We start from the raw sequence: 25,275 nt of genomic DNA, 5'->3' as shown, positions 1-25,275 counted from the left end.
GACTAGAGCAACTTCATAGTGCTGGGAAATACTGGAGAAGGCAAGATTTGCAGCTTTCATCATAACCAGGTACAGCCTTCAGGTAAAGACTACCTAGGATTTGATCCTTGTAACAAATGATCTTTGTCAAAACTTTGGCTCATTAGAAAAAAAGGCTTTTTTTTAAGTTTGTCTCCTTGTATTCAATTTTCAGCTGTTGTTACCAAGGGTTTCAGTGTATTGCACCTCTCTTTTCATTGTTTACCCAGTCTTTCTTAATATCTATATTATTAATAATATGATTAATATCTATACTGTATTATTTTATCAATATTATTTGCAGGTAAAAAACCTACAAAAATGAGTGACTGATATGTTTAACAGGCTGTACTCTCAACAATCCCATCATAAAACTTCAATGCTTCTGTAAAAAATACCAAGGTTCTACCTGCTCAGTTCCTTTCCTAAGAACAGTCTATGGCTGCCATAAATTATACAGCTACAACTCAAATAAATATTTCTTGATTCCACATCTGGCTCATCACCTCTTGATTAAGATGCATGCATAGGAATATCCAGGAAACCTCCTGGATTAAAATTCCACTATCTCATTCCAATTTGTGTGGAAGGAGCCAGAGTTTCAGCCAAATCTCTGGGTAGGGTCACATCTGCTTTCAGGGAAGGCTGATTCCTGTGGCCCACAGAAATGCAGAGAACAGTCTGGTACAGAGATTATCCACTGGGCTTTCTGGAAGACCAGCATCCTAATGTGCATATTTCCCTTGAGATATCCTTGATATATTCCCTTTGCTATCAGAACTCCATGTATTTGCCTAGTTAAAAATAGACTACAAACAACTTTCTTGCCCAGTTAAGTCTTCGTTCCTCTAGTGTCTATTTACCTGCAAAGACAGACTCCAGCAGTGAATCACCATCACACTGAGGGCATGAAATCCTCATCCCTAAATTCTGGATGGGACAGCTGCATATCATCTTTATCAGTTATTAGGTTTTCAGTTTATTCAGTTATATTACATGGACATGTATTTTACTTTTCAGATGGCAAAAATAACATCACTTACATGAAAGCAGAAGGGCAGTAAACCCTTTAAAAACAAAACAAAGTACAACTCCAGCATTTTCACTGAGGAATGGAAGCACAGTAGCATTACACAGCTGGGCAGATTCTCTATAGTAGAATTAATGCAGAGAAAATAAAATTTCTCCCCTTTCCAACTGCACATCACTTGAATATTGCTACTAATTGCTCTCAGTAGCTATGATACTGCTATGCTGACAAAATCACAAAGACATGGGAAGGCCCATGAAATTCATATGGAGTATAATTGAATTAGCATCAATTACTTGCTGCTTCAAATATCCATCCCCCACAATCTCATTTACAGCCCTGGCACATTTTTTGTTCCTGAACAATCTACAAGAGGATTCTGCTGCCTACTCTGACAGATGCTGGGACATTGCATGGGCAGGTGCACAGAGATAGAAAGACTCCATCAATGACATCCATCCCCAAAGCAGTCTCCATAAACCCAGATATTTACAGTTTCTCAGTGACCTCCCATGCAGTCCCAGGCCAGAATTGCTTTGGATGCAATCAGGGGTAAAAGAAGAGGAGCAAAATATGGTTTGTAGGACATTTTTCTCCAGAGCAGAAACACATCTCTATCCCAATTCCTCCAGCCCCATGGTTTGGAAGAGGGTGGGCTAAGAGAAGAGGTGGGGTCAATCATTTGTCCTTCCAGGTCATAAACAGCACAAGAGTTGCTATTTTAAATGAGGTAACAGGGCCGAAAATGAGCATTCTTCATATATGTACAGAGAAGAAAGTGCTGCTCCTGTACATGGCACACGGCTTCTACACCAAAACACTCTTTTTATTTAACCACAGCAAAAGGAGCTACTACTCAAAATGAATATTCAATTGGCTGATATTATGCCTTATCCTAAATTATTATTGCAACGTCCTTATCTTAGAGCTGATGCTAGGCTGCATGAAAGTGAGATAAGGCATTAACATTCCAAATCAGCACCTAGAGCAATGTTTCTTCATATATTGAGGCTATAAAAACTTATTTTCATAGCAGAACGTTAGAAACCTTGTATTACAATTGCACATTTCTCACAATTGTCCTTGTCTCTACTTGCCTGTATTACAGCCTTTTGTAGCACCTGACATATATGAAAGTTTCCTTCAACTACTCCCAGAATTCTTCTGGCAATCTCCACAATGTACAAGGAGGTCATTTTGTCTCTTCTGAACTGCAGCCACCTTTCAGCAACACACAGTAATAAAATCTCCCCATCACTAGATCCAATCAAAAAGTGCATCCTAGAGATCCCATTACTGCACACATAAAGAAAAGGTCTAGGTGGTGTGGCAAATTTCACAGCTTGAAATGTTTTGAAATGGGAGGGTGAGCATCTGCTCCTTTCAGGTACTGCACCATGTGCAGAAGGTATGACAATAAGTGAGAGCAGAATGAATCCTTCAAATCTACTCTATTTAATTAATTGACAACCCATTTGCTTAGCCACATTATGATTCTCAGTCAGTGATGTCAAAGACAATGCAGATAACTATTACTTCTGAGAAAGCTAAGAAAGAATTTTTTCTGGGAGATTACCAGATCAATATCGAACAAACTACTCATTTCAAAGGTTTGAACTAATGGAAAATTCTTTTGAATATTGGAAGCTCTTTTCCATAACTCTGCAAGAACACACATTTTGCCAATAAAATGCTATTTGAAATATTTCTTTCCAGACACCATCAAAACAGTATATCAGCTTCATCTCATGATTAAATCAATTAATTTATAAATACAACTCGTATCAAAAGGACCAGGATCTGACTAGACCTTTAAAACTGGGACTTTTAGACCCCAAACTGGGCAGAAACTATATTCCCCAGAACAGGAAGGGTGAAGAGCTAACAGATCACCTTTGACTGTGCAATAGCACAACTGCCTTGTATTTTGAACAGAAGGGGCCATGTACCTTCAACCTGCCTTCTTCAGAAGCCACTGCTATGACAAGAGTGGGGTACAGTTTCTCAAGAGGAAATAGGGAGCCTTAAAAAAGTTTTCAATCACTTGGATCAGTATTCCTGACCGATGAAATATTGGAAGGATCTAACTCATTTCTCCCCCATTGCCTGTCTCTTCCACTTTGCTTGGCTGGTACATAGTGCAACACAAACAAGTCACACAGCTGCCCCAATACTGCAACTTATTTTGCTACCAACACTTCTATATCCTCCCTACTGCATTTTGCTGAACAGATGAACAGTTTTACTGGGTTTTATCAATTCAGAGTGGTTGAACATAGAACATCTGGGACATTACTGCTGCATCTTACCTTCAGAAAAGACCATTTCCTGGTGCTGCTGCAGGATGAGTATTTTAGGATGCAGCTGGTGCTGCACTTACAAAGGGACAGGCCATCCTCTGGAGGCCTCCTTCAGCTGCACCAGGAAAAACCCCACCTAATGCAGCCATTCTCCAAATAATTATCCGTATTTGCTATATCACATACTTTCATTTCTATCCAAAATAACTTCTAAGGCTCTCAGAGTTGAATCTGCACTATTTTGTCACCTGAGTGAAAAGCTGATTGATCGAGTGGACCGACAGACATGGGCGCTCTTGAACCCGGTGCAAAAGGTGTCTGATCATGGTGCTGGGCCTGATCTGCTCCACTGGACTCAGGTATTCTTACTTTGCTGCCAATATCTGATGTAGACCTGTGCATTAAGAAAGAAAAAGAAAATACAAATTTTTGTCATGCTGACATACAGATGTGACTTGTAGCCACATACACACCTGTCAGCTACAGCAGGACACACCAGCGAGGAGCAATCTGCCCAACTTTGCTCTGGCATGACAGAAGCCTGGAGAGCAACTGCACAACAGAAGTTTGGAGAAGTCTGGAGAAGTTTGCAAACAACCCTTTCAGCCTGGTTGCTCTTTTTACCAAACCATCATATATAGGGCCTCTGCTTGCTGCTACAAACAAATGCCTGTGAAATATAACACTAAAACCAGAGCTTTACCATAAATTCACCAGAGCTTTACATAATTAATTCACGAGAGCTTTACCATAATTAATTCACCAGAGCTCTACCATAATTAATTCACCAACAGTCTACAGACAGTCACAACAGTGTACATGATATGGTATCATACAGTAGGAGACCACTGTGGTAAATAACATCACTGCACTTGGGAAGTGCTAAGGTCTTTGGAAATGTTGCAAGTCCAGGAAAGCAGGAGAATGATGGTGGGAATTACCTGCCTCAATCCAGCACACCATTATGAGAGCTGAGTGAAAGGATGCTTTACAACAAACAAGAGACTGCAGTTCCCAGTTTTATTGACACGGACTGGCTAACAGAAAACTCGTTTTTCTTTCATTTTGTGTTAAAATGAAACTAAACCAACATGTTTCTAATTTCATGAATGTATATTTTAAAGTGCCCCTTCAGGGTTTGCCCCAGCTATTATGACAGTGGGTTTTAGAGAGCATGCCTAAAATAAAATAACAGATAAATACCTCCTGAGAGAGGCAACAGCCACAGGACCAGTTCTGGGAGGGACAGGAGGGGGAGGAGAACCCATGACCATCTCAGGAAGCTGAGAAAATCTATAAGCCTGTAACAGAGAAAAATACATATTTTCTGAAACACCAGTAGATCTCAGTCATATTGAAAAACAAAACAAAATCAGAAATTAAATACTTGCTCTGTGTGCCAGTCAACTGGAAGCTAACTTTTTGTGGCATCAACAATAATTGCATTTATTTGGGAATTTACAGTGCTTTGGTGATTTTTGGATGCGGAAGAAAACCTGAAAATTAGCTCAGAGACAAGATGAAGTCTAATTAAAATAAAACCTATTAAACACTGTCTCTGTGACATTTGTAACCTCCTGGCAAAGCAGATCTGTTTTGAGTATGTGAGACTCAGCAACTGCTTTGGAAGTTGGGGAAAAGACCTGAGTATTTTCACTTTCTCAAGGAAAAAATTATTTCAAAGATTCAGAAAGAACCCTCAGAGCAGTGTGTACTGCAGTGATGCCGCCTGTGAGCAACCCATATTTCAACATCTTCCTTTCAGCCTTCAAGAGATGAAAAGAAAATTTTCCACAAAAATCCCCAAATTCTGTAACTTTCCAAAACAGCAACAAAGGCCTCAAACAGTTCTGAAAAGGCAGCCTGATCCAGAGGAACACCAGGCCCAACCACAAAAATCACAGAATTAAGCAGCTTGCCTGCAGTAATTCTGAATTTCATCATCAATACATGTGAAGGAGGAATAATTACGTACATGAAACTCAGGGGACCCAAGAAATTACATGAAGGACAAAATTTTCCTCCTAAATCCTTTGCACTGCTATAGATTAGAGGCCATAATTTTTCCAAATACTCTTAGAGGAATGATATCTCACTAGATGCTTCACTACATCATGGGTGAGGGGTTTGATTTCCAATTGGTTTTTATTATTTAGTTGTGATTTTTTTTCAGTTGTGGTTTGCATGACGATGCTTCAGAGCAATGCATGGGAATAAAGATAAAATCAGAGGAATAACAAATAAAAAATTTGGGGAAGGCTGACCACTATCAAGACACTGGCATTTTGAAAAAAGAATGGGGTCCAGTGGTGGAACTTTGGCCCTCTAAACAAGAGGTATCTGGTTTACCCAGAGAAGCTCCTCCACAAAGAGCAGTGAAAGTTAAAAGCACATTAAAACACATGGGATGAGTCACACTCTGTCTCCTGCCCAGAGAAAGAGCCTACAGGATTTACATGATTATTTCAGACTTACCACCACATTTAGATTGGAATTTGGCAATATAAATCCCACACTATATATCAGAAAACACTGTCTTTCTGTAATCATCTTGTAAAATTACACATTTAGACCATATTCCAAATGCCTTCATTCTCAAATACCTGCAAAACTAGGTCAACAAAAAGGAAAGGTAACTTATCAAACTGATTTTTGATGTGTCTCCAAGGGAAAAGCAGAACAGACCCAGCATCTTTCTCTGTCCTCTCACTGCTACCCCTTTTAAAACAGGTTAGAAACCCTCAAAGGCATGTCTCTGAAAATAATCTTTTCTTGCATGCCATCTACAAAGTCTCCTAATATTTACTTTCACCATGCTACCATGATATTTAAAGTATTTCTACATTTAAGTGGGAGAAAAAAAAAAACTCTATAAAGACACTGCTACATTCCTTAGCCAGGGGTTGGAAATACAGATTTTTAATGAAAGAACTGTAAGGAAAAACAAATGTTATTTGCATCAAAGAAAATCTCAATTATATTTCTCCTGATAGTGCTGGATGTGGAATGGTCTGCAGTGCCTCTTCTGCATCTCAAAGGCTGGCAGGGCCCTCACAGGCTGCCTGAACTCTCCCTTCTGGCTCTACAAGCCTTTCATCCCACATCTTGCTCTCAGCATGCATTTGTGCCAAGCATGAAATCCTTTTTATTCCCCCTCTTTTAAAGGAACAGCACATGGGATAATTTCTGGGAGTGGAAAGTGACTCCAGACACTGTTTAGCAGGGTAGGCAGAGACTCAGAGGTAGATTTGGGTTTTCTCTTGTGTGTTGTGCTTTGGAATATGGACATCAAAGAGGTATTATGTATTTTAAGGGATCACAGTTCACAAATATGCTGTAGCTTGCACTGGAAACTTTGGGGGAAAAAGTAAAATAAAAAATCTAAGCCTTTATTTTGCTGCTTACATGTGAGATGAGCAATTTTGAGTGAGTGGCAATATTTTGCTAATGGCTGGGCAGAGAGAATCCTGTTAAAGTGAAAAATCCTGTAAAAAGATCTGCTCCACCACGCTGAGGAACTGTTTGTCCAGCAGGGACAGGAGTCAGCCATCGTTGCCCTGAGCTGCCACACACCAACCTGGTTGTGGGAGGGAACTCCAGTGAAATTTCTAGAGTTTCTCTAATGGGTTGGGGCATTAGTGTTTTCCTGCAGGCAACATATAAATGGAAAAGAAGTGTTCAGAAGCTAAATGAAGTCAAAGTTTTACCACAGATGCCTGTTAAAGACTTTTATGAGCCCTTAGGCTCTCGGCCAACCGGCCTGATTGTAGAATTAAAGTCACTTCACAACTGTGAAACGAGTCAGAGAGGAAAACAACAAACAAAAAACACAACCCAGCTGATTTCACAGATTTGCCTAATTTTACTCTTCAAATATTTATCTTTTTAAATGTTCTCTTGATTTTTAGCACAAGAAAAATCCAACCGGACAAAAACAAACAAACCAACCAAAAGCCCAAAAAATAACAAAAGACAACAATCTTAAGAAGGAAAACATTCTGCATGGGTTCCAAACTCTATTTTATGAAAAATGAGAAAGTCTGTAACACAAAGGCTATAGCAATCAGGCAGAAGTAATCCCACCTGAGACCCAGGACAGACTGCACAGGTAGCAGAGAGCAGACCTTGTGCAACCCTTTCAGTAAGAAAAGCCAGTGAAGGAGTCTGCTGTGGCTAGAACACTGACAATTTAAAAAGCAAACCAAGAAATAATTTTTAAAAGTAGGAAGTGCTGTTTAGCAGCCATTGGGCCAAGGACAATAAATCCTCTGGAGGAAAAAGTCCAGCCACAAGCAGACACTATTGTCTCCTACAACTCATGAGAGCCCAAGGCAGCACCTGTCAGGATGCAGAAAAGAAAAATCACAGAATGGTTTGGAAGGCACCTTAAAGATTATCTAGGCCCAAGCCTCTTGCAGAAGACAGGGACTCCTTCCACTAGACCAGGTTGTTCAAAGCCCCATCCAGCCTGGCCATGGATGGGCCATACACAACTTTTTGGGCAGCTTACTCCAGAGCCTCACCACCCTCACAGTACAGAATTCCTTGCCCATATCTAATCTAACCCTGCCCTCTCGCAGTTCGAAGTCATTCCCACTTTACCTGCCCTTGTAAAAAGCCCCTCTCCAGCTCTCTTGTAGTTCCTTTAGGTACTGGAAGGTGCTCTAAAGTCTCCCTGGAGCTGTCTCTTCTCCAGGCTGAACAAACCCAAGCCTGGAGTGTTCAGAGGCCAGCACAAAATAACTAGAGTCCAAAGCAGAAACTTTGCACTTAGTTTTAAGGCTACATTTCCCTAGTTCAAACATTTAAATATTTTTACAACCTTCCACTGACAGACTGGTCCTGGGTGAAAGTATCTATGTTGCCTTCTCACTACAGAAATATCCATCTCCTTACATGTCACCATAGGAATTAAAAGGCCAGTGTCCTTGTTAACTCATGGAATGATTTAACTTATTTGTTTCTTAAATTGCACTCCAGGAATAATGCAAATTTATTGATTAGGCTTTGCCTTTATAGCTGTCCTGTTTCATACTAAGCATCTGGTTTTGAAACTGGCTGAATTTTGGTAAAACACTCCCATTTTACCCCTGTTAAATGAAGGGAGAGTGGGAGTGGAAGCTCTGAGGACAGGGATGCTTTACCAGTTTCTCAGGCTGTAAAAGTGCTGGTCATCAGTGCCTGTTTGTGGTGCTGGGTCTCACCTTGGGACCCAGAGCTCTGTGCCTCTCACTCCTCTTTCCAGAGCACTAAAGAGTAGAGATGGAAACTGGTCCAGCCTTGGGATGGAGAGGGTTTTCTTCTCTGGTCTCAGCTCTCACTTGACTCAGCTGAAGAAATTTCCAAAGAAGATCAACCAAGGCATGGAACTGGCGGTTGGGCTGGTGTCACACGTTCAACCCTTTAACTCCATCCTCCAGTCACAGCACACCAGCTGGGTGCCAGGGACTCAGCCAAGTGTTACTCATCGTGTTTTGGAAGCTCCAGAACAACAGGGAGAGTTTGCATTTCACGGGCTCTCCTCTGCCAGGAGAAGGCATGAGCCCTGTGTGGAGGAATCCTCTTTCCACAGGTCACCCAACAGGCAGGTTGGCAAACAGGCATTCCCTCACAAGAGCTACAGATAATTTCAGTATTAATGGCAGCATGTACAGAAAAACCCAAACCAAACAAATAAAAAATGCACAGAAGGCCTCAAAAGGGAGACGAAAATGGAAAAGGGAAAAAAAAAAAGGTGTGCACGCTCTGGAGAGATACACAAATGTTTGATGGTGGGACTAGCCAAGAAGTTGACAACAAAAAATTAAAGATCACAATGTGGAGGACACCAGAAGCAACATAGAACTAAAGAGTGGCTCTAGACCCTCTACACTTGCTCCATCTAAGCAAAAAAAATGCCCTTGAATTTTCAAAGATGAAATTTTCATTTTCAAAATGCCCAGTGTTTTGAATTGTAACAGCATTGCTGATCTTGACTTCTAATTGCCACTCAGAACTGAATTTTAAGAAAGGCAAAAAATGACAAATTCTTGCTTTACAGAGGTAACAAACATCCCAGTGCACAGGTACCTCTCATCCCCAAAGCTGGGGATATCTTCATTTCCAACCCTCCATCCCCATGAGAACAAATCAGGTAATGGGGTGGTTGAAGCACAGTGCATATTCATGAAACTGATATGCAGAAAACTATGAATTACCAGCCGTTATCCAAAGCCCAGCAGTCTGTGCCTATCCTTATCTGTAGCAATCAACTATCTTCAGGGAATTTAACTATTTAACTGTCTTCAGAATGCCAGAAAGATAAGCAAAAGGTTCCAAACATGCAGATGATTTAGGAGAGTAATCAGTCTTAGAAAGACAACAGTGAATCATTCACCATGAGAAGAGTGGCTATTATATTTTTTAAAAACCTCTCACCATATAATATTTTTAATTTCATTTTAGAAGGATTCTTTGAAGTGTCTAGGTAATTTGACTCCCCATTAGCTGTCTCTTAAGCTTTTAATCGAATTCTAACCATAAAAAATGATTATATGCCATACGAATTTCATCAGACCAATTTCAAAGTGCCAGAAATAACCTTAGCATGATTTAAATAGCACCAACCTGAACCTTTGCAGGCAGTGCCACTGACTTTCAGCTGTGTTCAGAATAGTTCAGAAGCAGCATCCTTTAATGTATTTTTTATTGTCAAGAAAGTCATGGGAATGGTGATTTTGAACTGAGGACTTTTTTTGCATTATCCTCTTATTCTAGCCAGAGTTAGGGACTCAATTTGAAATATATTCTTGAAAAAAAAAAAACAACTGACCAAAAAAAGCCTTAAAATGAACAATTTATCACACTGGTATTGTTAGATGGGCTATTTCTTATCTGAAAGCAATCACCTTCGGTTTAGATTTGTATCTGACATAAAAGAATATTGCTGAGTTTCACATTACTATATGTGGGAATTCAGGGGCAGTTTCTCACGTGAGGGTGTGCACAGTGCTAGCGTCACTGCTGTCTAGACCCCTACAAAATTCCATTAACAATTTCCACCCTTGGGTTTAAGTTACTAATTCGTGTATTACTTCTGCAAGGTGAGGACATGTTAGCTGCTGCTTGAGGCTAAAAAGTGAAGGATAAAGTCAGTTATAAGGTCCACTAAGAGACCTGTGGAATTAAATCTTCTCTAGATTTCTTCTCTAGAGACCCAAGCCAATAGCTGTAAGTGCAAGATTACCAAAAACAGCCCACATTTCATGTTGCTCTTCAGTGGTGAAGCTCTCTAGTGATGCAGAAGAGTTGGTGTTCCCTACCCAGATGTCACCATAGTTAATCCATAAAACCACATTTCTTCCTAATATCCATTACCTGAGCAGAAGGAGATGTGCAAACAAGTTGGGTGTGAATTCTGCAGAGCTTCACTCCAACAAACTAAAAATGGAGTTGTATTTCTCTCTCTACAGGGCTTTTTAAGGATAAAGTGGTTAATTAAGAAATGATACCTAAAATATTTTTACTTTTAACTCAATAACTAAGTATCTGTGGTTCATAATGTGGACTTTTTCATCTAATTACATAATACTACTTAAGCCCATGAACAAGAAGGTGAAAAAGAAGGACTAGCTTCTAAAGGTTTATCAAGTCTTAAGGACTAGCCTTAAAACATCTACCTTGTTTTAAATATATTACTACATTCTAAAACTCTACGTTTTCTACTATGTGATATTACACACTTCTTTTCAAATGATACACTTATAATCTTAGCTCTATCATTTAATTTTGGAAGCTTTCTCTATGGCTTCAGTTCAAACATGGTATTCTCTTGGGGATGAGAGCCTATCAGCACAGAAAGTCTAAAATTCTCAGCAGCCAGGGATCCAACAGTTTGGGATCTGTTGAACAGCCTGTTTTAAATCTTCAGCCTATTCTGCGGCCTAGTCTTTTAAATCTTAGTACAAATTAGACAAGACAACCTTGCTGCTAAAATAGATACCAAGTCTTTCATGGTGTATGTGCGTGGCTCACTCACCCTCCCAACTGCAAAGTCTAGGCTGGTGTCTAGGCAAGCACATATGTAGATGTATATATACACATCACCCTACACATACTTATTTTCTGGTTTTAAGCACCTAAATGGGACTACTTTAAAAAAAACCACGTGGCTCAGAACAGAAGCATCCTTCTGACATTAGAGTGTGGTGAAAAGAAGCTCCACTTACGGGCCTTGGCAAGCTGTACTGGTACATTTCTGGCCTGTAGGTGGGCACCCACTGCACGCCCGCCCGCGGCCGGCTCATGGTGCCGGGGGCACTGGTCACCACCTCGGAGTAGGGCAGGTGTGGGGCCGAGCCGTAGGCGTCCTGCCGGGGCTGGCCCCCGTGGCCAGCAGAGGCCAGGCTGAAGGCCTCCTCCAGCAGCATGTGCATCTGCTGCCGCACCTCGTCGATGGACGGCTGCGAGCTCAGCGTCGACGTCTCCGAGTGGCCCTTGGCCTGCCGGGCCCTGCCGTAATTCCGCGGCTCGTTGATGCGGTCAATGTTTGTTTCTTCTATAATTTCAGGTTCGGTCTGGTGTGGGGAATAAAAGTGGATGGCAAAGGCTTTACAAGACAGCAATTGACAGCATTTACAAGACAGCATTTGTGCCGCTTCGACATTCTCAGACTTAACGTACACAGACGTAACGCACACAGATGTAACACACACAATCAGGAATTGTGACAATGCAGACATGTGGGAAATGGAAAAATAGAAACTTCCACAGACATGGGAGGGTTTGATGCACAGCCTTGGGAGAAGCTTGGATTGATGTAAAAATAAAATACACAGACATTAAGCAGAAAAATCATAAACGTATGTTTCTATCGTTGTCAGTAAGAATATGCCTTAAGTAAGAAAAAAATTGTATTAAAGAGATGGTGAAGGGTTTATAATGGAGGGGTGTAATTGTACAGAGTAAGGTAAGAGTTTAGATATTATAACAGAAGCATATACGTGTATGTGTAATAGTAGCCCATTGGATAAAAGTACCTGCATTGCAGTAGAAGTAAAGGTGATACGGTAGAAAAGCAAAATAAACCCTATGGCAACTCTCCATTGGATTAAAAAGTTATATATTGTCTTGTAACAAAGAACCTGTGACTGCTTTGTGCTATGGCCAACTGCTTGCTCTCATAAATCTCACGGCCTCTGATACTGATGTTTATCTGAGCAATGAATAATTTTTAGCCCAATAATAATATAGCAATATTATTATTAACAATAATAATATAGACACACGACAAATATTGGAAAGAAATCGTATAATGCAGGGGAGTATAATAGCCTTTTGTATTCTACATTTTTTGCTGGGGAAAGTAGCAGGGACACTCTGTAGCAGACTCAACTGTCAATGGCTCACTTAAAACCAATTAGAATTAATGTTTGAATTCTTGTCTTAGTTGTGGTATCAATGGCAGTGCAACTGTGCCAGGAAGAGTACAGTTCCCTAAATAGTGCCATCACTGTGAAGGACCCCTTACAAGGGACAGATTATTACAGCTAGAGAAACTGAAATTCCTTTGTTCAGGCTCTCACATTAAGACTTTTTAAGAACTAAAGTTTAGGAGTTTTTCTGAACTTCCACAGTGACACCACAAATTCAGCCCTGCCCCTTGCAGAGAACAGTGTGGCTCAGCTCAGGGGTCTTACCCAGCCCCCAAAGAGGAGTCACAGGTATTTATGCAAAGTTAACCTGGGAACAGGGAATGAAGCACATTCTCCAACCAGCAGACTGTGCTTGGGCAGCTTAGCTTGAAGGGCTACTCCTAGTGTGATTTCCTTCTGTACAGATAAGTACAAACAGAAATCACCTCCCTGCTTTTTTTTGGCTGTAATTCCATCACAGAACCACCACATTTCAAGAAGTTGAAAGTGGAATACCGCACTTCATCTGTATTTTATAAGATCAATTTTACAGCCCAGAGTTTTAAAAACATATGTTTTTAACCAGCAACTGATTCCTAATAATTATTTAAATACCTGTAAAATGCATTGACTGTGAAGGATAACTGGGATGAGCAATAGGATCTGTGCTTCCTTCTATATATAGCATGTGCTTAGAAACTGTGCTAGTGTTTAAAATAGCCCTAAATAAAAGAATACAACAGGATGTTCTTGTTAAAAATTCCAGCACTATCCTGATAATTTTAGTGTTCTGTAGCTCCTAGTGTGGCATATTTTTTCCTCTGTAATGGTGTTTTTCTACACTTGAACAGATAAGTGACTGTGCCCCCAAGCTTTTGTAAGCTGTAGGACAATAATAAAATATATTTATTCCTTTTCAGAGGGAAATACCAAACTGGCGTTCTTTTTCTGTTACCAGCCACTCATAAAAGAGTTACATTGGTAGTGAAAACTGGTAATAAATCTAAGTAAAATACTAATTTGCTTTCTCTGTTTTAAGCATAGCTATATTTTGTATCAAATGAAAGTATGGCAGTAAAAAAAGAAAGAAAAATTAAGATAAAAATTAAACATTTGCACATTAGAATTTAACCATAATTTACATAGTCATGGTTACACAGTATATTATCTAAATTCAAAACCACAAACTCAAATTCAGGCTTCCCAAGTTGTACACACATCAGACTTGGGGAAGGGGAATGCAACTGCACCAAATTATCTTAAATGAAAAAACTTTGTAGGAAATCTTCAACTAAAAACTCTTCCTTAATTTCATTCCTTCATTTTGATTCCATTGGTGTTTGTGTTGCTACAATAAATAAAAATCAGACACGTTTTAGAAAGCTGACTATAAAATGCAATGGTAGTTTGTGTAAGTGCAGCCAAAGAGCCTCTGAAATCATAATATGCTGCCTGTATGATTAACAGCCATGGTTCTTCTATTTGCTCATGCCTGCAAAAATGTGAGTGAAATCCCACATAGACCTATTAGTACCCAATGCTGAAATAAATCAGGTTTTCTACTATAACTCACTGGTGAAGCCATTAGACCCCCACAGAATGTTTAAAATATATCACGTGAATACAAGATTCATATTAGCAACCAACATTAAGGCAGCTTTGAATTATCAATAGAAAAACTGACATGAATATTTGAAGAAAAATAATTTCTTTTCCTCATATTTTAAAATCTATTTCAATTCATCCTATCACTTTATGAGTGCTATTTGTTATGTTTGTTATCCTTTCAACTGAAACATGTAGCTATCCTAAATATAGCCCACCATTACATCAAATCATACACAGTTACTGTATAATAGAAGGGACTAGAGGTACATGAAGAAAGCAAACAAAACCCTGCAGTGAGATACAGACTTTCCATACCTCTTTGATAATTCTGCTGCTGCAACATTATCAGTAAAATTATTTATGTGAACATTAATCTATACTCTTTGGGGTGCATTGCATTAATTTGCCAATATCAACTAAATTATGCCCATGAATTCTTTTGTATACTGAGCTCTTAGACATGAATAATAAGGTCATTTTCTTCCTTTGATAGCTAAAACAGTCTAAATATTTTCTGCTCTGGTATAAATCCCATTAGAGAAGTCTAGAGGTTCTAGAATCTTTTGTTATGCATTTACTCTACACAGAGTTGTTCATTAACTTGTCGAAAATAATAAACATGTGAATAAAGTCTTCTGAATCTAATTCCTAGTTTGAAGGTGATGATAGTAAAACCTGTTGGGATTCTTTGAAACAGAAAGCTAGGTACTGTTCAATAATAATTCATTTATAAAAGACACTATGAAGGCAAATAATATACTGAGAACATCAAACAGTAGAATGTATACTCCAGAATAATCTTAAAAGCTACATATTCCATATGGACAAATGTAAAATATTGTATCTTTACCCTGATATCTTTACCAGTTTTTAGCTCTGAGAAACAGAACCACAATTCAGAGAAATACCACAAAAATTAATTATAGAGAATGAAGTATTTTTAGAAAAGTATGAATGAAGTATTTTAGAAAATCATTTAGAAATTTGTAATTGAAAGGAAACCTTGTGGATGTGCACATGAATGAGGAATTCTTAAGGAGTTTTCTTAAAGAATCTGGGAGATCTCAATCTCTTTTCTTTAAAAATAAAGGCATTATTGTTGTTAGGAAGAAAAACCTCAAAACACAACCTGCATTTACTGGTAACAGCTCAAATTCCCCACACAATTTTTTTATGCTGTAAAAAAAGTCCCCTGACATTTTTTAGGCAATATGAAATATTTGATTCATAAATTGAATTATTTGGCACTGCTTATAAAATGCAGATTTCACTACTCTTTGGCAGGACCTGCTGCTAAATAACATGCTGGGAGGAAGAGTTTAGCAGCAGTCTGAGAAGGCTGGAACATTTAACATGACAAATTGGATGTCAAAAATGGGTACCAGGTGTTGCTGTATGAAACAGAAAGGGCTCACGAGTCAGCACTCAGAGCAGCCCTTTCTCACCCATTTTCAGAGGTCAGATTTCCAGAGGTGTTTAGCTGGTGAGATCCATGAATTCCATAGATGCAGCCATCAGTGGGTATCCTGGGAGATGAAGCCTGTCAGACACAGCTCCAAGGAGCTTCCAACAGGAGAGGGGGACCAGCCCACGCTGCAGGCTCAGGCTTGGCAGCTAAATTTCAATATCCTGTCCCATTTCCCAGCAGCATTTTTGTGCTTTCAGATGGGAAATGCATTCAGAGCTGGAAGAGGTGCACTGCAGTGAATCTGCAGTGCATTGGGCAGAGGGATTTTATGTAACTTATCAGTGAAGCACTGTGCCAGGGACAGGTGCTCCAACTGCAGCAGCAAAGGCAAGGCAAAAGCAATTTTTTTCTGGGAGGTACACACATCTCACAGCTTACAATTACTCAGAGGACACTTCAGAATCTGCTTAAGCTCATTAATCTACTTCCAATGTTTTTAATAAATTTTCTTTAAAATACGGTTTATATATAGCATACACAATTTATTGAAATATATTTTTAAAATCTGTTGCCGTGCCTGCTCCCAGAATGTTTTCAACACTGATTTCCAAGGAAATATCCCCTGTGAAAAACTAGCTTTTATTAGCATAGTATTGGCATCCTAATTCCTCAGAAAGCAGTGTACCAGTCAGCCCACTCACACAGCTCCACATGACTCCTGCAGTCTAATGGGAAGTGTCCAAATGCAGGGAATCATTTCAGAAATCTGACAACTACAACCTGCCCTGAAGAATTTTGTAAAAGGTTTAAACTTTCCTGAACACATCCCCCCAACTTTGGTACCTTCTTTCTCCTTGCTAAAATCACATTCCTGGCAAAGAATGGGTTGACAATGAAACACCCCCCCACAAAAAATGTTTTTCACCTACAATGTTTAGAGATTGAGCAACCACAGGTGAACTTCCTTGCTTTCCAGAATGCTTCAGACTTTCTTTAGGGCTGGCTGAGCAACAGTAGTTTGGACACATGACAAAGGATTGAAAAACTCAACATTTCCCCAGTGTGGGGGATATTTTTAATCCTCCTTCTGGGTTCACACAGCATCAACTAGCACCCAGTGTTTGTTCAGACTACACAAGACAACTCCTCTGCCTTGTGCTGGCTGCATGAGCTCCTTGGACCATAAAGCAGCATCACCTCTGGCTGGGTTTGACATTTACCTACACAAAACTCTCCCAGTTCTGATGGGAGCAAGAGGACAATCCCTGTCCCTAGGGGATTTCCACAGAACACTGCCATTGGGACTTAGGTAAAATCCCAGAATATGGCTCTTCATTCTTCTGAATCAAGAGAGCAGCTCCAGGCTGTTCTTCAGAACAAACAGAGGATTTTAATTGCAATGAAGAAAGCTCACTGTCAGATAGCCACACACTTAGAAGAACTATCTAAATTCAAGATTTAATACTTTGGCACATAATGGGGTTTGGGCAAACACTTTGTTTGCATTTCAGACTGCAAAATGATGTAGAGTGATAAAGTACACAAGAGAGTCTGAGCTTTTTTTCAGGATGCTGAGTGCACATAAACTCCTGTAACACTAAATATCTCATGGCAATCTGTCTTGTGGCTTATCAGTTGTTGCCTGGAGCAAGTCAAGGCTTTGCTGAGCAGATTTCTCTGCCTATACCAAATAAACTTACATCATATCCACTGTTCCGGATGCCGCGCCTCGGCCTTTCTCGAGTCACCAGCAGATCCATCTCGGTTTCCCCTGGGCTGGGACTGTTCAGGGACTGCCTGCTTCTGTACACCGAGTTCTTCAGGGGCTGCCTACAGAACATGAAACAAGAAAATGGTAAAAGGAAAAAGAAAAAATAATAACAGACAGTAATTGTCAATACTCACCTTTATTCTAAAATTATTATGTTCATAAAAATGCCACTTTGTTACAGGATATTCTTTCTACATACATAAAGTGCTAGAAATCAGTAAACTTATTAAGAGATGATTAATTACTTTTTACAGTTTAAGGAAAATAAAAGTTACATAAAAGACATGGACATTGTATGTGGGAGCTTGTCAGATGAAATATGTCCCAAGAAGATATCAGGACCCTTTTAACTTCAGCTGATATGATTCAAACTCATTTAAAAAAACATATTAAAAAATAACAGGCTCTCCCACACACAGATGGGGAACAGAGATTTTGGTTGCTGATCCTGAGCGCTGAGAGAGAAGCAGGAAAACACTCCACTGAAACAAACCCCCAGCACAGGGAGCGGGAAGAGACACAGCAGTGGGAGGAAACTGTTGCAAGATGCTGGTTTTAAATAGCCAGTTTGGTAACTGGCCACAGCTTTCTCAGAGAGCTTGCCTTCCGGGCCTTCAGCTGCTTCACTGGGACAAAGTGCTGCTCATCCCTGGGCACTGAGCTTCCACTGCTGGCTGCTCCAAGCCAAGGGGAAGCAAATGCAATAGAAAGGCAGAATAAAACTGAATATCCAAAATCCCTGGTAATCTCTCCAGCAAAACCATTTCTGCCCTTGTTGCCGGTTATACAAAAACAAATGCAGCATCCCTCTGTGAAATACAGAGCATATCTGTACATATCTGCAGGAGGGTTTGCCAAATGGTGGTACAGGAACTTTATGCTTCATCAAGCTGCATCTTTTAAGAAGACCAATTCTACACCAGCAGAGTTTGTGAGTTGTTCTCATGCTGTGTCTGGCCATTACTCATTTTGTTGCACGCTCCAGAGGTGCACTGGTCCTGAAGTAGATCAGTAACAGATGAAATAATGTCATGCCAGCTTCATTTATTAACTCAGTAATTACACTGCTAGAGTGTGATACAAAGTTATCTTTGCCTAGCCATGCTATTTTTCTGCCTTGTGCAATTACTCCATTCAGAATATTAAAATTAGATCAGGTCATCTAACATGTCTCTGTGCTGCTTATTTCACACAGAGGACCTGGCAATGCTCATAGTGAAGTAAGACAAGTTGCACTAATATGTCTGAAGTCACACTTTCAAGTCACTCCATGGTTTAACATCTCAAGAACCATCAATGAAATGAACAGACAAGACAGTCCAAATTAATTCACTGATAAATAATTCTTCAGTTATTCCAGATCTTGTTAACAGCACTTTTTGCCATGACAGATTAGAGCAGCAGAAACTGGTTTGCATAAATCCAGAAAGTAGGACATTTACATGACAGACAGGATAAAAGGTAGAACAAAAAAACCCCAATTTCACGCTTCTGATTAAATAAATTACTCAGGCATGTACTTAGTTGTAAGTCAACTTTCCAAAACTTCTGTGTGACCTTTGATCACAAATCACCATGCTCATGTTTCAAAGTCCCAAATGCACTTCTGTCGTGGTTTCCAAAGCAGAAGGCAAGCAGATCTTTTGGAATAAGTTTCCCCTACAAAAATTACATGGAGTAAATTCATTCTTCCTATATAGTCTTTCTCTGACTATACTGTTGATATTAACAGAAAACAGGGTTATGCAGAGGGTAATCAGATCTGACAATCTCCATCTTCTTACACAAAAGGTCTCCAAAATTTCGTATGTTTTACAATAGGTCCATAAATACTTAGTTGAGGCAATTGTGCTATACTTTCTAAGGGATTCAAATATGCAGCTCCGTAAAATGTGCATATTCTTGACCTGATTGCAAACTATTAAAGAAAATCCAAGAATAGTGCATTTCATCAGTAGGCTCTTAAAAATTACCTTGAGATTGCCAATTACCTCATTTAAGAGAGTTTTACTAATGAGAAAGGAGGTATGAACAGGAACAACTGGCATTCAAATGGGTTAGGAAGTGCCTTCTGGGAACACAGCTGGAATGTTTTAAAACATGAGGATGATGGTGCTGATGACTGAAAGAAGGTACTAGAGCACAAAGCTCTGTTCTGGAAAAAATATCCAATCATGTAGCAGCAATGCTTTGTAAATCACTTTTAAATACAATTTAAAATTAATTCAAAATATAAAGGTAACCTTAAGTAATCAACTGCATAACTATTTTCTGGTATGTTTTGGAAGTGCTGTAACAATGTGACTTAAGTTAGAGGAATATATATAAAACAGAAAAGAGTAGAATATACATTTTCCCTAGAAACTTTGAAATCTTTGACTTAGTTTTTAGTGATATATTTTTAAAAATTGCAATTTTTTCAAGTTTGAATTGCTGTAACGATTCAAAACAGAAAAGGATAGAAATAATTTTTTTCAATTATATGCTTACCCAGATTGCTTTTAAAGCAATTTTATCTCATGACAGAAATGCAATTGTATTGATTCATTTATCAATAACCACACCCCACACTACCTTGTAGTATTTTGCAATGTTTTCCTCCAGCAGTGCAACATTTTAGCCATCTTATTTTTGTTAGAAAACTAAGGACAATAATTTTCATGTGCATTGCAATGTATCAAAATCTGTTCCGGGTTTTAGTGTGGAAATTTCAACACAGAATTCAGAACTGGTTTGTTTGTAAATATCTGCAGCATCTGTAAAGTTCATTAAGTGTTCTGTGTCTTCACAGAAAGTGCATCAGAAGAGATTCTCTCTCCTCCTGTGGGGACACAGGTAATATATTTAACAAGTCCAGCAGAAAGCTTTTCATGGTGCAGCTGGAATTATTGAAGTCATTCCTCCACAGGAGTTTACCTGCCTCCCAGCAGTTTCTGTCATTCCAGGGATGACTGAAATAGACTGTAGCAAATTTACACAACACACAGGAAAAAATGTATGGGATCCTCCCACACACTGGCACGTGAACAAACAGAAGAGTATTTAACAAAAATCACGTGGCTGTGTTAATGCTTCAGTTTAAAGTTTTAAACACTTCCTGTGAGCCATGTGACACATATTGAGCATCCAAATTAATGCCTCAATCAGTCACAGCCACACCAATGGGTTGAGGGAACTTTCCAGCTCCCTGGACTATATGCATTCCTCAACACAGGTTCCCAGTGCTCTGTCTGTACCTCCTGGACAGAGTGTGCAGAGCAGGGCTCCCATGTAAGGAGGCTCCATTTCTTACTCTCTCAGTGCACAATAAATTGGAAATCTGCACTAGGAAACAGTGCCCCAGAACATCCAACATAACATACAGCTGAGTCAGCCTTTTCTCCTCAGTGACCTCTGCAGCCCTGGCAAACAGCTCTTCCAGGGCAGTATCCCTCAGCCACTGAACTCTAGACCTACAGAAACACATCTCATCTTAGCTTTTGCCCATAATCTGAGCCAACAATGCTTTTGTAATTCCCATACACAGTCTTTTCCATGCCTGTGCCCTGAGGGTAATTGCTGCAGTTGAACTGTGTGCAGTGCCTGTGTCACCAGCAATGCTCTGACTGCAGTCCATTCATGCTCACAGGAAAATTCTGGTCTGAGCTTCTCAGGAGATGGGATTCGAGATTGCACCTCCAGGCATGAGAGCAATTTCCAGGGGAAAGGTGTCTCAGTTTCCCTTTTTCTCTCATGGATCAATTGATGTTAGTCCCTGATTACAGTAAGAACCAGAGCCCTCCTGTGCAAGGTGTAAGGGCGAACACTCTCTTACCATCCTTCATGCCTCCAGAATATCCAAGAAAGTGGAGTCTGCACACTGTGCTGTTCCTGGGGTAGGACTGGTGTGATCTCCTCTTTCCAATGTGCCAGTTTGTGTTTCAGAGAGCACCAGCAACAGAGCACCCACCCACAGCAGCAGCTCAGGCACAATCAGCACCTGCACTCCCCCTCATTTCTAAAATGGGGTTTTGAATGCTACTGCTATGCCATCCTCAGGAGACAGTGAAGTGTTAATCAAACATTGGCAACGTTATACAATATGCCAGCTTCACGTGACAGATGAGCAAATTATGAATTTCTCTGTTAAAGGCACAGGAAGATCACCAATAGCAGGCACACACAATATCTTACAGATAGCATCACTGCAGGACTTACAGGGACAATGCACTGGTTCTGCTATCTCATGCCCTCTGCAATAGTTATATTCAGATTAAAATAGTGACAAAATAGTAACACCACTGTTCTTTTGAAAAAGAACTAATTCAGATGCTAACTTCCTGCCTAAAGTCTGCTCTGAGTATCAACAATAACATTACTACCACTTTTTCTGCTTACCTTTGAGAATGACTCACAAGAACTTGCAACAGTCCTTTCCCTCATTTGTTTTCTTTCCATTTGTTTGTTTTTATCCACACTGCAGTTTTACCAGAGAATATGTTTTCCATGGGCTGTATGAATTTTCTTCATAAAGCAGAAGGGACCAGGGACCATACAACAAACACCTGGCTCATTAAAATGGCCCCTCTGATTCCCAGGACATCAACTCTCCTCCCAGATGAAGAACTGTAAATAAAAAGTCTCACCTGTTCTTAGGCTCAGCAAATGGAGATGAGACATCTGCATCAGGATCCAAAATGTGGTCCAGTTCTTTCTGGTTTTTCTCATACATCCTTTTTCTGTCTGTCAGCGCCTTGCTATTATCAACCTGTGGGAAATCATAGTACCCTTTCCTCTTGGCTTTCAGGCGCAGCTTGTTGCGGTAGTGCTCTATATCAGACTTCTGCTTCAAAGCCTTGTTCACCTGAAAGGCAAGAAGATGTTTCAGGGCTGCTGGTAGGCTGGCTACCTCCAAAGGATCTCGTCAGCGCGTGTTTGATGCGCCGCGTGTGTCATCCCTCTGTAGCACACCGTGCCATCTGCAAGCAGCGAGGAACTGCAAGTGAACAGAGTCGCTGCATTTTTATGGCTTGGCAGATGGTTAAATAATTTTAGCCTAAAAAAACTGTGTACCATTACAACAGTGACTCAGAGACACCCACTGAGGAAAAACACGAGTGGTGTCAGCCAACTGCCTTGACCCAGTGCTGCGCGTGCTTCGGGGCACAGCTCACCCGTGAAAACTCTGCTGGGGTACAGAGACATCCCCCCTGACTACATAAAACCTGAAATAAGTCACCACTGATGGCTGGGGAAGAACTCCAGAGAAATGCCATCAAATGTTCATTTTGTTTATACGCTTTCTTATGGGCTCCTCTTGGGGAGGAACCTTTTAAAAAGGGGTGTTTTGTCCATCCTGGTACAGCTTAGTTCCATGGTTTCTCTTAAGCATTGAAAAAACTCCCCTTCTGCTTCAAACTGCAAGTTACTTGGAAATCAGGGATTTACTTGAGCTTCCAGAGTCAAATTCCACACTCTCCTCAAACTACAGGAAGTGTGTGTGTAAGGGTGCAGACAGTACCAGCAGTGTCATCCTGCTGCCTTACAGAAAAGAGATGCTGAAAGCTAATAAGCTCTCGGCTAAATAAGCCTTTCTCCAAGTTTGGAAGCTACATGGCACAACAGGACTTAAAATGCAAGTATGAAATGGAGCACAACAGGCTGCAATAATCCAGGCCCACATGGGACCTCTTTTACAGTGTCCCTGGCAGCAGCCCTCCCTGCTGCTTTTAAACTGTTTTTAGCTGTTTAAATGACTGTTGCAATGTGAGTTTGTAAAGAAGGCACCTCTGTGGCTTGTTCCTATCATGTTCAACAACTGCATAAAAGCCTCAGTCCTTTGTAAATTGACTGGTCTTGATTAAATCTACATCAAAACATGAGTATAAGTATTGCAGTGAAAGCGTGCTTTTTGGCCAGCATCTGGAACAGACATTTGTGACATCCCATTTTTTCCTTCAAAACAACTGCACTCTCTGTGCACAGGCTGGAGTGCAGAGCAAGGCCATGGTCCCACTGCCCCCCCTTCTCACTCTGATTGAGATTTACTGCTCAGTACAGAAAGATCAGCCTGGCACCCAGATGATCCATGCATATTTTCATACTCAGCTACAGAATTCACAAAGGAAAAGATGTTATTCTGCTGCCTTCATTACTCATTTTTTTAAATAGGAGAGAGGGACACTGGGAGGGTAGGAATATAGAAAATCACCTCTTCCAAGGTCGCAGGCATTCACAGGTGCATTGTGAAAGAGCAGATCTTAAATTCTCAGGTCTGTGCACCCACAGTGCTAATGGAACTTTATGTAGCGTAAAGGTGAGAAGTTCCTAGCAGCCCTCAACTCCAACAGGCTTAAGATCCTTCCACTTGTGGCTGTAGCCAAGGAAACACCTGGAGACACCTCTCAGGCAGTCCTTACCTCCCCATTGATGATGGCAGACTCCTGGCTCCTCTCTGAAGCAGCATGGACAGCAGGGAGGGCCACGGGTTTGATGGTGATGAGCTGCACCGAGCCCGAGGACGTGTCGAAGGGGTCCACAGTAGATTTGGCCACATTATCAAAGAGAATCCCTCCTTCCTCTTCATCACTCACAGCCACTAGAGCACATCAAACTCACTCAGCACAAAGACACAGACATTTCTGCTGCCTGCTCAAGGGGAAATTCAGCTAGCACACGCTTTGGATTAATGATGTGCTCAGTGCACTCGAGGTGCAGGCCTGGGAGACCTTTACACCGGGGAAAAACATCCCATTAGAGCACAGGAAACATTTTGTATCCAAAGGATTGTCTGTCCCTTCCCCAAAGAAGGTTCCAATCCATGCTAATAAGATGGAAAAAAGGAGAAGAATGATGCAGGAAATGGTATGAAAATGACAATGACAGTTAAGGTAGATGTTTTTCTAGGTTTCACATGGAAACACACACTCAGGTGCCCACGTGCCAAGGCATCAGTAGCTACACCTGATCAAACTCAAGACTGCAGCTTTTTTTCTCTCTTATGCTGCAAGAGCAAGGGCATACTCAAAATTTGCTAAAATAAATAGGTTTCTTTTTCAAAACTTATTAATGTTAAAAATGCCATTTATTAAAATAAAAGCATTTTCTACTGTGTGTTAAAAATGCTTATGAAACTTACGGTATCTAACCTTATGTTAATTTTTTGCTTTTCAAGCATTACTTCAGGTCTCTGTGAAGTTAAACTGTTACAATTTATTAAGAACCAGAAAAAGGTTACTGTAAATCTTTAAAATTAAATGGCATGGCAAAGCATCTTTAGTTTTAGATTTCTATATAAATAAATAAATCTCCCACATGCACTTGGGCCCTTTCTCCTCCAAATTTTCTTTGCAAACCTGCATCCCTTTGTCAGCTGTTGAATCTGAAAAATCTTACCCACATTTTGAAATGAAAGAATGACATTAAAGCACGAGCACAAATTCTACAAAGAGATCCTTGCAAACGTTTTTGAATAATTATGCTATTAGAGGGAAGAATGCTTGCTCCATCTCCTAGCTGACAGGAGCAGAGATCCTCTGCTAAAGAACAAAGTGGTCTGCTCTAAATTTATTTCCTCTGAAAATAAAATCTAGTTTAATATTTAATCACTGCACGAATTACAATGGACTTGTATAAACTCAGCAGTTTAGACAGCCAATGATTTTGGTAAGAAAATATTTGACAGCAGTAACATAAAACATGAACCCACTGAGTAAGCTCATTATCTCTGTCTGTGCTCAGTGTGACTGCAGCTGGCACCACTTGAGCTT

At 40.2% G+C, this 25,275-nt stretch overlaps 1 protein-coding gene across 1 annotated transcript in view; it reads right to left on the bottom strand.

Annotated features, from left to right (window-relative positions):
* KIAA1549L (KIAA1549 like) overlaps positions 1 to 25,275 on the bottom strand; it is a 130,017-nt gene that overhangs the window by 7,428 nt on the left and 97,314 nt on the right. Inside the window, exons 14-19 of the mRNA XM_050975897.1 lie at positions 23,926 to 24,104; positions 22,153 to 22,370; positions 17,457 to 17,586; positions 11,556 to 11,903; positions 4,552 to 4,649; positions 3,597 to 3,742 (exon numbers count right to left, since the gene is read on the bottom strand). Coding sequence (XP_050831854.1) covers positions 3,597 to 3,742; positions 4,552 to 4,649; positions 11,556 to 11,903; positions 17,457 to 17,586; positions 22,153 to 22,370; positions 23,926 to 24,104 — 1,119 coding nt within the window. The remainder of the gene's footprint in view (positions 1 to 3,596; positions 3,743 to 4,551; positions 4,650 to 11,555; positions 11,904 to 17,456; positions 17,587 to 22,152; positions 22,371 to 23,925; positions 24,105 to 25,275) is intronic.

The sequence above is a fragment of the Serinus canaria genome, chromosome 5 (genome assembly GCF_022539315.1).
Source record: "Serinus canaria isolate serCan28SL12 chromosome 5, serCan2020, whole genome shotgun sequence".
Taxonomy (NCBI): Eukaryota; Metazoa; Chordata; class Aves; order Passeriformes; family Fringillidae; genus Serinus; species Serinus canaria.
The sequence above is the reverse complement of the archived record's forward strand: the minus strand, read 5'-3'. Positions and strand labels throughout refer to the sequence as shown.